Below are 13,944 nucleotides of genomic sequence, written 5' to 3'. Positions count from 1 at the left end.
GCACACGCAGGGCTCTCCCTTCCCTGCTTCCCCCAACTCAGCAAGACAAACCACAAGAGGACATCGAGAGTAAAGTTAAACTTTACTTTACAGTAATTTTTCTTCTATATACAAAGAATTACAGTACATGTTCTGGGAGCACCTGGGCAGGGCAACCCTCTTTTCATTATAAGTTTCACATACACAGCCAACAGTCTAAGGGGAGCAAAATGAAAGTAATCAATGGTCCAAGACTCTCCCCTCTCCCTCTTCTAAAAATAATATACATGCTGGAAATATGTAGTTTTCTCTCACCTGCTCTGGCATTCCTTCTTACAACTGACAGGCAACTCCTGGCCAGGGCTGAGCACCCTCTTGTCCCCCCTGCAGTGCTCTGGTGCTGGCCCCTGCCTTGGCCGGGATCCTTGACTCCTGATGTGTTTCCCTCTGCCTGAGCCTGCAGAACAGGACCCCGGGGGGGACCCCCATTCACGGCCACCCTGTGGGCAGCAAACCTCAGAGGGGAAGGCAGGCAGCGTGAGGCTGCTCACACCAAAGTTCCTCCCATGAGCAAACCTCTCACTCACGGCTCCAGCACAACTTACGCTGCTGCCACGAGCAGCCCCCCCATGTCCCCGGGCAGTGAGAAGGGGGCAGAGGGCAGCCCCCCTCCCCAGGGCCCTTGGCTAGCTGGCAGCCAGGACCCCAGCTAAGAGCACACAGTGCTGGAGGGTGGCAGGAGACATTAAGAGCGAGGCATGGTGCCCAACACGGTCAGCGTCTCGCAGTCGGGCAGGCCGGTGGGGCAGTGAGCTCAGCACCACGGATGTGCAGGGCTGGGAGTGCCACTGCTGAAAGGCTTCCATGGCCCCTCGCAGGGAGAGCCACTCCCTGCCTGCTCCCGATGCTGCCAACACATCTCATCTCCCACCCACGCCGGCCGGGCCCCCTCAGCTCCAGCCACGCTCCACCTTGAGCCTCCCGGTGCTTGCTGCTTTTCCTTTTAACAAGTTCCCAGTGTCTAAAAAAATACACAAAACCCAGTTCCTTGAAGTCAACAACTCGGAAACATCAGAAAAAGAAACAAAAACTGAAACCAGCTCAGTACCAAACAGACACGAAGAACATGCAGTAGCGGATGCCTGCTTGCTTCACGTGGCTCCACGGGCTCCCCACGGGGCTCAGTGACACTGGTTTGAGTCTCAAACCCACCATGAACTGAAGGAACCGAGTCACTCCTTGTCCTGTTTCAGTTACACGTGCTGAAGCCTGACACCAGCTCCAGGGGGATGGGATGAGCTGGCCAAGAAGCCCCAGCCCCGCGGGCCAGGAGCCGTGAGTCCAGCCCTACTGTGCTAAGCTGCCAACGGTTTACAATAGCACCACAATAGCCCAAGGGCTTTGCCAAGGGCAAACTTGATTAAAACTTTACCTTGAAATAGGCCATAGCGACACCCATTTCTCAGATTTCCCTAGGAGGTAGATTCAGTGCTGTAGGGACTGTCCATCACTGCTGCTCCTCCAGCCCCAGCTCACACAATCTGTCCTTGTCCCCCGGCACCAACCTTTGCTTACACCACTTGATCTGGAGCAGGAATCTTGCATTCTCCCATCTCCTGCTAAGCAAGGGCACTGCCACCCCACAGGTGAGACTCCTGTTGAAGGCAGGCATGTGGCAGAGCAGTCCCCAAGCTCCAGTGTCCCGTGTCGCAGGCCCTGGGAACCCCAAGCACCCATCAGCCCAGCTGTGCTGCTGCCAGAGGAGCAGCCTCGGCTGCAAATGCTGCCACCGGCGTTATCACTATCACAGGAGGGTGGGTAATTAGCGCGGGCAAAGCCTGGGAGAACAAACACAGCATCCCCCCGTACTTTCAGAGTAGCTGCACGATTTGCCACTTTGCTTTAACACTCACTGCCTAGCAAAGGCCGAAAGCCTCATCAGTAATTTAGGGCAAAGCACATTACAAGCAGGTTACAATTATGGTTATTCCAAACATCAAGCAAAATCAGAAGTTAAGGCTGAAATTAAAAATAAACAGAAGGTGTTGAAGGTCTGAGGTTTCTCTAACTCCCCCTGCCCTGTCACAACACTGGCTGTGGTGCCCCAACAGGAGCTGGGCACATCCACAGCATGTTAGGGCAAACACACTGCCAAGAGAATCAAGTTTAGCGCTGCTTTTTCTTTCTCCTTTTTTTTTCTGTGAAACTAATCTGAAGCTTTTCCAGCAAATGCACTGTCTCACCTTAGCTCTTTAATGTCCTTTACATTCAACCATCTCTCTTATCTCCCAAATTTTAACACCAGCCACACCTTCAGAGCCTCTGCCTGCAGGGGTTTAACCCTGAATTAACACATGCTCCCAATGGTACCACCCAGATGCTTTGTGTATTGAAGTGACTGGTTCCTGTGGAGCTTTTTTTTGTTAAATAGGAAAAGTTTAACTGGAGAACAGCAATAAAGCAAGCTACCATGAGCTAATTTGCATCTGGAGAGTGCGGTAGGTGACGTGATTATTCCTTACAGTGATAACTCTCCTGCTAGATTCACCAGAGCCTGGCTGACAGTGGGCACTGGGGAAGATGGGACAAGCCACGCAGAACAGTGGCCTGTGCCAGCTCCCCTCCTGCCCACACATCCCACAGGTCGTGTGGTGGCTCCTCCTCTGTAACCCTCATCCTGACGGGGGCACAAGACCCTGATCGTGCTGTTATCCCTCAGCAGAGCTCCTCTGTCACCAAAGGGCACCTTGGGCTCTCCTGCCCACAGTGGAAAGCCAACATTAAAGAGGGTCCTGCGGTGGGGTGGAGACCACAGCCGCTGACCCCAGCCCACTGCTCTGAGCAGGGGCAGCAGTTATTCTGGCAGCAGGGATGCTGACCAGCAAAGTGTTCATATAGGAGCAGAGCCTGCATCCCCTTCAGAAATGGAAGAGGGAGCCATTCCTACCAGGAATGAGTCTGGGAAATTCTTGTGAGCCATCGTGGGACACCAGGGAAGGGACAGAGATAATTACACCCTTGATTCTGCTTTTACAGTGCTCCACACCAGTGAATCAACACACAAGTCACCTCTCACCCACCTTAGGTGCAATTAGGGCTGACCCAAGACTAAATGACCAGGTGACTGGATCCCTCCAACACAGCAAGAGAGCATCACAGCCTCGGCATGAAGCTGTTGCACAGGTCTGAGCCCAGCATGAGGCTGCAGCAGTGCCGCTCCTGGGAGTCTGCCAGGGTTATGTGTTACTTTGCCTCTACCCTCTACTTTTAAAATCCCCCGTGATTCAAACTGGCGGAATTCTGAAGGCAGCAACGAACGGCAGCAAACAAACCCAACTGCTTCGGCACAGACATGTCCCTCTTCTCCTCCAAGGTAGTGCTGCCAGCTGCCACCAGAATTAGTCACCTTGAGTACAGAAGATGCCCCCATTTCCTTCACATGGGTCTTCCTGCCTGAAGCTGTTCCCCAGCTCATGCTCCCTGATGAAGGCAGGCTGGACAAGGGCAGGGCTGCTGGGACCTCTCTCTACAGCTGGTCAGGCCTCGTCTACGTGACACAGAACAGCCCAGACACTCCCAAAAGCACAACTACACCCTCTGAAAAGTGCCTCTGATCAGACAGAGCATCACACAGAGCTCCAACGAGGGCAAAGAGCAGTTTCCTGGCTTCCTCCTTCAACAATGTTCCTCAACATCAGTTTTGCCAAGCAGCCTCCTAGCTATGCTGAACTCAACCTTCCAACGGTAGCTGCGAGGTAGCAAGCCAGAAACCTGGATCTTTGTGGAAAACGGAGAGAGGAAGAGAGATGGGGTACAGTAGCTGCAACAAAGTAGGCTGTGGGAAATGCCATGCAATGTTTTAATCCATGTTCACTGTTCCAAACAAGCTTTGGGTAAGCACCTGCTGGCATGAAAGGTGGCTGCTGCCGTGAGCCTCACCCTGCTACGTGAGCCCGCGATCTATAGGAGTGATTTTTTTCAAACCTGCTCGTGAGAATTCACTGAGAACTTCTCCATTTTACAGATTTAAAAAAGCCTGCACCAAAAATATTCACAGTTTATTTTTTCATGAAACAAGTAACTAGTTAACACGTGACAATGCGAAGCGGAGGTGGACAGAGCAGTGCAGAGACCTCTCTGGTTACAGCAGGAGCTAGCTGAGCACTGGCACTGAGGAAACCCTACTTACACAATCTACATGACTAAGTCCAGCTCATGGGAAGGCTTATAAATGTAAATTCAAGATTTATTTTCCTTCTCACACATGATAAATACTTAATATACTGAACGTCATAATTTTTTAAAAAATTTTTGTTTTAAAACCTTAATGAATGCCCTTAAGGTAATCTTCTCTCTCAATGGATCTGAGTTGTCCTGATTCCCTTTGTGGAGGAGTCACATAGAAAAGCAAGCTGCTTGCATTTCCCTAGTTTCAGCAGCAGGCAGGAACTGACCTGCCAGTCTTCCCGGAAAAAAAACAACATTAAACAAGGAAGCTTCCATAAGCTATAAAGCTTTTCCAAGTCGTGAGCTATTCTACGAAGAATCTGAAATGATTCGGACAAGAGAAGAGATGCACCACAGCACTGGTAATGTCCCCATGTGCCCAGCACACCCAGCCTTTACAGCAGGACGTTGGCCCGGGGTGCACACATCAGGAAAGGAGAATGGATTGGGATTTGTCTTGGTACAGGTGTCTGCCTCCCTTCATAGAAAACTGCAAAGCTCATGACCGTCTGCTCTGGGAACAGCAGGCACTTGCAAGCCAGCTGGGAACAAGGACCTGCTCCCATGTCGGAGGAAGGAGGTCAGCATGGGGCTGAACTCTCCCTTCCTGGGGAGGGGCCTGCGGATCTGCCTGGAAGGAGAAGGAGGATACACACACTGGAGCTGCGCAAGGGTCTGGCGGCGGCACGGAGATCCGAGGCTGCGGCCCCAGATCGGTGGAGCTCAGGTAATTACAGAGGTAATGTGTTGTGAGAGTGGGAAAAAGCTGGTCAGCAGTGTTTCCTCGGCAGGACACCAACCCTATCCAGGCCAGGCAGCCACCAAAGGAGGTCTGTCCTCCTCCTGCCTGTGAGGGTGCCGCTGGTCACGAGATGCTGCAGGTCCCTGGGACTGCCTGCCCCCGAGCACCACAGCCAAGCCAACTTCTGCCTCAAAGCTTGAGTGAATGGCTTTCAGCAGGCCTAGTCTGGACACCAGCCTGATGACCACCAGGTACTAAACATTGCCTTCACTGTAAAAGGGAGAAGAGGAAAAAAGAAAGCCAGCCAGCTGCTGGAGCCCACCGTGTTCCAGTGTGAGAACTACAATTCAGTTGGATGGACGCACACAATGCACACACACATGCATACCAACACAGTCCAGTTAATTCAAGTCTCCTTTGGTTGCAGAAGAGTTAAGCCAGAAGCTACACAAGGAGAAGGTGTTGAGATGGGTCCCGATCCAGCTACGGCACCCTCACCTCTGCGCTGTGCAGCGAGTGGGACAGGCTTGGCTTGCTGCTGGCAACACCAGATGTGATGGGAACACATTCTGGACACGTCTGAGGCAAAGGGAGAAAGGACTGCTCAGTCCGCTGGCTCACGCTGACAACAGAGGTCTAGAAGAGACTGGATGGAAATTGGAAAGGGAGCACTGCCCCCATGGCAGGGCAGTGCTCAGCACCTCCAGGAACCCACTCTGCTCTGCTCCGCTATTGCTGCTTTATGGGTCACTACGCTGTCAAGTGCAGGAAAACACTCCGCGTGTCCTGTGCTAAAGGATTAAGACACAAGAATGAAAAAACTGCCGGATGACTTCGTCCAAGATATCTCTTTTCCCTGACTTGCTCCAGATATCCCGCTTCTTGGGCCTGGCCAGTCGCAGCTCTGTCAAAAAGGAGCCTGAATGGATACTGCCTATTGCTGAAGAAAACTGCACTAAGCGAGTGAGTGCAGGAGCTCCTCTCCCATCTCACTGGAGATGATCTCTGTCCTTGAGCAAACCACACACACAGCATGTCCTAGGAAACACATGGACAAACCTCGTAAAGCAACGCCCTGCACGGACAGAGACCTGGGCAGGTGACATAAAATCCCTTCCCCGCTTCTGGAGTCTGGCAAGGACACACACACCTGACTGCTCACCACATGATCCCTGAAACATCTCCAGTGCCAGGGCAGCCTGACTGATCCACTTTCTTTAAATGCAGTAACAAGAGCAAAGGCCCCTGGCTGTGCCTGGAAACCCACCTGGGAATCAAACCTGGAGCTTAAACATGCTGGATCAGTAATGTGACCATTTCAATGGAATTGGAGATTTTTACCCAGAGTGGACTCTTTATTTCAGCTTTACCATTTGTAAAAGGAAGAGGAAAAGGTCACAGATGCTCTCTCCCTTTGGCTGAGCCAGACTCAGATTTAAGAGAATGTCCTTGCTCACGTCACAAGAGAATATGGATGGGATGTGCATGGGTTAGGGGCTGGGCTCAGGGAAGTGAATAAAAAAAACAAAACAAAGATTCCCCCTCCCTAAACATTAAATGACTGAAACCTGCCTCCCATATTCACCAACCTCACTTTGGCTCTGAGTCAGCCAACTCACGACAGACAGAATCCTGGTTACGGGCTAGCGCTGTGTTTTGTTCAGGCAAAGGGTCCTGCCCCCGAGGAGTCTGTGCTTTTCCACTCAGCCAAGCAATCTGATCAATTGTCTGAAGGTTCGTGACAAGCCACTGCATCTGCTCCGGGGGCACCGGCGCTTCCCTGGCTGGCCGAGGGGTCTGCTCGAACGCACACAATCTCTCTGATGTCCACGGGGTCTGCTCCGAGGGGGCTGAGGCCACTTCCCAGCTGGGCTGAAGGGTTGGCTCTGGTAGTTTCTCTGCTGTCCGGGAAGGCTGCTCCGCAGGCGTCAGGGCTTTCGCGGTGGACCAGTGGCTTTGCTCGTGCGTCTGCAGCTTCTCCGTAGGCCAAGGTACTTGTCCCGCATGTGTCACCACCTTCCCAGCAGACCAAGAGATTTGCTCCCCAGCTAACATGGTCCTCTCTTTCTGCTGGGGACTCAGCTCCATGGCTGGGGCTCCTCTCTCCTTCAGCTGAGCGTTCTGGTCGACGGGACGCAGCGCCTTCTCCGACAACAACAGCCTCGGAGCTGATGCAGTTAGAGGTTTGTCCAAGGCCTGAGGCCGAGGAGCCACAGCAGCAGCCAGCTTATCTGATGCCTGAGGCCACGGGGATGTAAGAGCAAGAGGTCTCTCCAAGAGCTGAGGCCGAGACACCCCAGAGCTGACAGCCTTTTCCAAAGGAAGAACACGCAGGACCCCAGAGTCAGCCGCCTTCTCTGGAGGAAGGGGTCGCAGCACCCCAGGGGAGAGAGACTTCTGTGTGAGCGGGATCCGAAGGGCCCCTGAGCTGGGACCCTTCTCTGTGGGCAGGACATGCGGTGACCGGGAGCCAGGGGCCTTCTCCGGAGAGAGGGGCCACGGCAACCCTAAGCTGGGAGCCTTCTCTGTGGACAAGGTCTGAGGCATACCTGAACCAGCAGCCTTCTCTGGAGGCAGGGGATGGGGTGACCCAGAGCTGGGAGACTTCTCTGTGTCAGGGACCCGCACTGCCCCAGAGAAGGAAGCCTTTTCTACAGGCTGGGATTGTGGAACTGCTGATCCAGGAGCCTTCTCTGAGGGCAGGATCCGTGAGACTGGGGAGTCTGGGACTTTTTCAGTGGGAACAGACCACAGCACCTCAGGACTGGAAGCTATCTCCAATGCTGGGACCTGCGGCACCACAGAGCTGGAAGCCTCTTCCACAGCCTGTGGCTGTGGACTCTGGGCAGAGGAGTCGTCCAGCAGCTGGAGCTGATCGGCCTCAGGAGGCTCATCCTCCGACTGGGACTGCAGCATTCCCACTGTGGCCAGGAGTCTGTCAGACAGTGGAGGATGCAGGCATTTCACGGGGAACTCATCCAGCAGCTCGGGCTGCTGGGCCCTGCTGTCGATGAGGGACTTGTCCGATAACTCCAAAACCTCGGGGGCTTCAGGAGCCTCATCTGACAGCTGGAGCTGCAGGTCACCAGCAGTAACAAGTGACTCATCCAACGGGGACCTCGGTGATCCCGGAGGAGATTTGCTGGGCAGCTGAGGCTGCGAGGCGTCACTGGAGGACTCGTCCAGTGGCCAGAGCACCGCGTTGCTGGGAGGTTTGTCAGGCTGCTGAGGCCGCAGCGCTACAATGATGGGCTGCTTCTCTGACTGCAGCCTCAGGGACAGGGCAGCCTGGGGCTTGTCCGAGGGCTGCAGGCGAAGCGACAGGGTGGTGGGAGGTTTGTCCGAAGGCTGAAGCCGGAGCGAAAGGGTGGTGGAGGGTTTGTTGGATGGCTTCAGCCTCAGTGACAAGGTGGCGGGGGGTTTATTTGACGGTGGCAGTCTCAGAGCCAGGGTGGCAGGTGGTTTGTCTGGTGACGGTAGCCTGAGGGCCACAGTGGTGGGGGGCTTGTTTGACGGCTGCAACCTCAGGGCAAGGGTGGTGGGGGGCTTGTCTGAAGAAGGCAGCCTCAGCGCTAGGGTAGCAGGGGGCTTTTCTGGTGACTGCAGTCTGAGGGCCACAGACTGGGGTAGGCTGTCCAGGGGCTGAACACTCAGGTCTGTGTCTGCCTCTGCGTCTGCAGGCAGCTGCTCTGGTGGTGGCTGGGTGTCCTCGCCGTTAGTCAGGCCTTCTATGGGAGGCGTATACTCACGGATTTCTCCTGGCTCTAGAGGGTGAGGCCCACAGGGATCATGCTCTGTACAGCATAATCGTCCGTCCAGTTTGGAGATGAAGAGCATTCCTTCCCGGTGCTGCTTGCAGAAGGACCTGGGGCACATCTCGCAGAAGGAAGCTGCTTCCTTACCACACACATCACACTGATGCCATGGGCACTCCCACTTTCCTGCAGCACAGACATGGGAGAAAAGACACACCTTAGGAGCAGGACAAGGGCAAGACACAAAGGCCTGCAGCAAAGGGAGTTCAGGGAAAAGTGAGAACATTCCTGTAATACCCACATACAACTCTACATGTCCTCTTCAGTTTCTGCCTTAGCTTGACAGGCAGTTAACAAGAATCTGCCTTCTCAGAAACAGCAAGGGCAATGGTAATAATGACAAACACAAGCCACATCAGCTCAGACCAAAAGCCCATCTGGCTCCTGCAGAGCACTAATCAAGAGGTGTCTAGGGAGGAGCAGGCACTCCCAGCTTGCACATCTCTGTAGCTCTGATTTTCATAGAAAACAGCAGTGGTTATCTGTGCACAACACTTAAAGGACTTTTAAGGCAAACATGTCAGATTTATCTTTTAATTCTGGGTCAAGAACCTCCCTTCCTGTTTTTCAGAAAGAAGAAGTGAGAGAGCAGTGATCACAAGGGCTGAGTTTCTATAGTCTCTGAACCCAAAGGTACATGCTTAACCTCTGGCCATGTATGGCCACGATAAAACAAAGCTGCTCCCCCAGCAGCTCCATCTTCACAGCAAACCTACTGACCATCAGTACCAATACCACCAGCAGGCAAAACACAACATTACACTTCAGAGATTGCAGATTCTCTCACTTGTACATGACCTCACTGGCTCAGCGTCCTGCTCCCTCAGCCAAGGCTGTGGCTGGCTCTACCAAATGCTTCCAGTCCATGAACACAACCAGGCACACTCTGAGCTCCTGATCTCTCACCACAGGATGAGCAAGGATGCTTTTCCAAATGCACCTCCTGTCTCCGTGCTCTCCCAGCACCCCACATCCCCCACCTCTCCTGCTCCCTGCTTTGCTGTGGGGAGCAGCTCCTTGCAGTGCAGCCCTGGCACAGAGCTCAGAGCCAGAGAGCAGCCATGAACACCAGCCAGGCCAGAGCACTTCCCAGCCTGCCTGAACCAAACCCACAGACCTGTGGCTACCAGCTCCTTTCCAGAGAGGCTGGTTCCTGCAGCACAGCACTGAGCAGCTGTGGGCATTGCTCCCTGGACTTGTGCAACAGCAGCTCTCCACTCTCCTCTCTCACGCTGCTTTTCCCCTGGGGTTGAAGGCAACACGTAGTAAGTTTTTCCCCTCCTTTGAAGCCAGTCCAAGGCTTCTGTTCCAGTCCCAAAATATGCACACTACTCTTCTGTGCGTTTTCCAATTTTTCAGCATTTTTTTCCAAGTGAGGATGTTTAACACTTCCCATGGTCTCCCCTGTTCCTGGCTCATAGTGCTGCAGCACAGGCTGTCACTGCTCCCCCTGCACCAGCAGCATCCCAGAGAGTCACACAACACTGGGCCCCTGCAAAGACCTTGGGATCATCCTTACAGAGGTCATTTGTACAGATGGAAAATAAAGTAAGTCAAAACCCGCTAGTTTGTGGCAGGAAGGATAAATCCTATCAAACCACTTTAATGGTCTTTGACAGGATAAAAAGGTCTAATGAATAAGCATCCTCTCGAGGGACAGCCCAGAGCTCTTGGAAGTATGATCACACAATTAGCAAACATGCAAACAAGCAGGAAATTCCAATTACTTGACAGCAATGCCCATGGCAGAGGAAACATTTGAAGTAGAAAGTGCCAAACCTTTCATGTCCTGAATGATACTCTGAGGAACATGCTAGGAAAATCACTGCCTGTGTGTAAAAAGAGTAAAATTGCTACAACTGACTGAAAATTGTTCTCAAAAATCAGTTATTAATGGTCTTGTGGCAAACTGAGGAGGCATTTCAAATTACATCCTTTAGGAGTGTATTTTAATCTGTAAAATAATTTAAATTTCTGAAAGCAGAGCAGCAAATACTCTTACAGATACAGGTAGATAACATCCAGCCTGTAAGGGACGGCAAAAATCCAGTTGGACAGGCTCAGAATTTAAACTGAACAAATGCTCTTGCACCAACAAGGTGTAATTAAAGAAAGACAGGTAAAAAACAGGAATGGAAGGGGAAGAAATAAATATGAGAAAAGGATCAAGATGAAAACTCAAGGAGGATAACGTAAACCATCAACATCATATTAATATGTTATTTTTGCAAAACAAGTAAAACAATTTCTGAGGAAATTTTATGTAAAAACCAAAATACAATTCTTTTCTGTCAGAGTAAGCAAGGCATCGGCTGCAGTGCTGTTAAAATACTTGTTTCCAGTTTTAAAAAAATGTGTAGGCAAGTGGGACACAGTCCAGAGTAGATCAAGAATAAAAACTTCGTGGCTATATTTGTATAAGCCGGAAAAGGACTGAGACAACAAACTTCCACTATGTAAAAAAAATGTGTATCAGAGAGCAGGCAATCCTTTGTGGTTTTAAGTTGGGCTGTTAGGAGAAGCTTTGCAAATGGAAAGCAGGGGAACAGGCTGGAGGCTGGACTGTACTTTTTGAGTATTTTTTTATTTCAAATTTTTGCCCTCATTTCACCACAAACTAGAATATGCTTTGGTACTGTTCCCTTAGGTATGAACTAATGGCTATACAGGCATTTAAGAGATTCTTTTCTAAGTCCTATTTTCCAGCAGTGCTTCTCCTCACCATACAACTCACAACCGTCTTCAACTTAGGGAAAACAGCCAGTGTGATGACCAATACCTCAGCTACTGCTGGGATTATGCTCTGCCAGGTCCCAAGAATGGGGTCAGTTCACAAACATCATCTCTTAGGCAAGGATCAGCTCCCGCTTCAGCAACTAGTTCACCTTTTTGCAGTCACAGTGGGGTGCAAACCAGGGCTGGATTGTTTGGGCAACAAGGTCTGTTCAAGTGAGAATGATTTCTCTAAATGTCAAGATGCCGTCAACAGAGTGCAATGTCCTGAGCAGCACCCAGAGCCAACACTGTGACCCAAGCAGAGCCCAGCTGTGCAGAGCACTGACCTGCAGGTCTCTTGGTCAGGTTGAGGCAGTCCGCGTGGTACACCTTGGGGCAGCCTGACTTCTTACAGGAGACCAGCTGCCCTCCATCCCCGCAGCTGAAACACTCATCCTCCCGCTCCTTCATCACCTCCGCCTGCGACCGGCGCTTCATCTGCGGCCGCCTCTTCAGCTTCTTGGACTTCTCCTCGCTGAGGCTGGGCTGGCTCTGCGGGTGAAACAACGTGGGTAAATGTAAGGCTCTGGGTGCTCCACCTGCTCCCTTCCTGCTGCAAACCCTGCTGACAGAAATCCCACTGCCAGCTACACCTGAGACATGTACAGCATCTCTAGCGCTGCTTGGTATCTGGCAACCAATTTACTACAGCAAATAGCTGCCAGTTATTTTGAAAGAGCCTGGAAGTCCTGCAGCAAAGCTTGGCTCAACATGGGCTTTGTACAAATAGCAACAGCAGAATGAGGAGCTCGAGCTGCCTGGTGTCACTTGAGCTCATGCCACCTCTCACAGACTCTTCAGGTCAAAGCAATCAGGTCTCCCGGCACACATGAATCATAAGAAGTCTATCCAGGGCCTTCCTGCACTTTTTCACATTCATCATTTCCCTCTCCATTTTCAGTCTGAATTTATCTGTCATCAGTTTAGACCTATCTGTTCTTGTGTCAACGCTGCTCTTTTGCACCAGAATCACAAAATCTTAACGGTTGGAAAAGACATCCAAGACCATCAAGTTCAATATTTGAAGCTTTTTTATCTCTCTGAAGAAACTTCTGGGACACACTCTGCTACTTGGAGACTGAAACTTTCACAGTGTGCACACTCAAGTCTTCCCAGTGGCCTTTATCTGCTTTTATTGAGTATACTTATCCCAAATGAAAATTATAGAATTACACATGCTACCTCAGGTAACACCTCACAGGCATGTACAGACATCAACACTTGGCCAAAAGAACAGGAAATTCCCCCAAAGCACTGCCCCTATTTGCCTTTTTCACAGCTGTGTCATACCACAGCTCAGTCCTGGGGCAGCTGAGCTGCACAGTGGCTTCTTCTCCACCACGACTGCCCACGCATGACCTTCTCATGGTGGATTTGTTTCTGCTGTTAACCCCTCCATGTGTGTACTGTGGAACATCCAATCTCCATTCCCCCTATACTCAGTAATTCCTTTGCAACTGCCCCATCCTCTCACTCTCCCATGCCAATGACAACCAAAGTCTGCGTCATCGGTGCAGTTAAATTATCCCTGTAGTGAAGTACCTACAACTGGACCCAGGACAGGCAACTAAATGGTTCAAGTGCTCTCTTCTCTGGCCTAAGGCTTCCTCCAACCCTGCTCTTCCAACTCCCCCTCCAAGCCAGGCCGAGCCTCCCTTTGTGTCAAACACTCAACTCCACAAAGATGATGTTTCTTGCCCCCAGTCCTGACCTTATCAAAGCACCATCAGTTTAGTTTATCGAAGGAGACATGAGCTAAATTCTGTGCCATTTTCTACATCATTTTGTTTCAAATATGTGTTCTCCATGCAGGACATCTCTGTGTGCTGAGACAATGCCTATGAAGCCATTTTTACATTCTTTATTCTGCATAAATATCGTGCATAATATTTTCACCACCAAAACATTTAAAAACCTTAGTCTCCAGACCTACAATTTCAGAACTCTGCAGCTGGCTATCCAGCTTTCCTGTCACCAAGGAGTTACATATCTTGATTGTTTCCTTCCCCTTCACATGTGGATGTTTCTGCTTTCATACCATCATTCCCCCGACAGTGGGGACAAGCCAGGCCTTTCTTATCACTGAAAAGGCAGGCACTGAAATGCCTCCACCTAAACTATGCCACTGATTTTCAGCGCCTAGTTCCTCGGCCATCTAATTACAAAGAGAACAAGAAAATCCCTTCGCAGCTAATTTGAAAGTCTAAGAGGTCTAACAGCTGGACTAAGCGATTCCAACTTGCTCCCTGCAGTACAATAGACTCCCAAACATTCTTCCACACTCCCAGTTAGAAGGCACTTTTAAGAGTGAACTTGAGTATAATCAGTTTTGTTCTGCTGTATGCTCAGGAAGCTTAAAAATGCATCTACTGTGAGAAGAATTTTTTAAAACACCATCCCAAGGTA

The 13,944-nt window shown here is 51.1% G+C and overlaps 1 protein-coding gene across 3 annotated transcripts in view; it reads right to left on the bottom strand.

The window, feature by feature from the left end:
* Positions 1-63: 63 nt before the first annotated feature.
* Positions 64-13,944, bottom strand: part of NSD1 (nuclear receptor binding SET domain protein 1) — a 61,201-nt gene continuing 47,320 nt past the window's right edge. For all 3 annotated transcript variants that reach the window (XM_066197497.1, XM_066197499.1, XM_066197496.1), the window contains exons 22-23: positions 11,826-12,030; positions 64-8,889 (exon numbers count right to left, since the gene is read on the bottom strand). In XM_066197497.1, coding sequence (XP_066053594.1) covers positions 6,539-8,889; positions 11,826-12,030 — 2,556 coding nt within the window. In that variant the 3' untranslated portion in view covers positions 64-6,538. The remainder of the gene's footprint in view (positions 8,890-11,825; positions 12,031-13,944) is intronic.

The sequence above is a fragment of the Chamaea fasciata genome, unplaced genomic scaffold (assembly GCF_029207755.1).
Source record: "Chamaea fasciata isolate MVZ Bird 193981 ecotype frontalis unplaced genomic scaffold, bChaFas1.0.hap1 SCAF_15, whole genome shotgun sequence".
Taxonomy (NCBI): Eukaryota; Metazoa; Chordata; class Aves; order Passeriformes; family Sylviidae; genus Chamaea; species Chamaea fasciata.
Note: the sequence above shows the minus strand (reverse complement) of the source record. Positions and strands in the feature narration are given on the sequence as shown.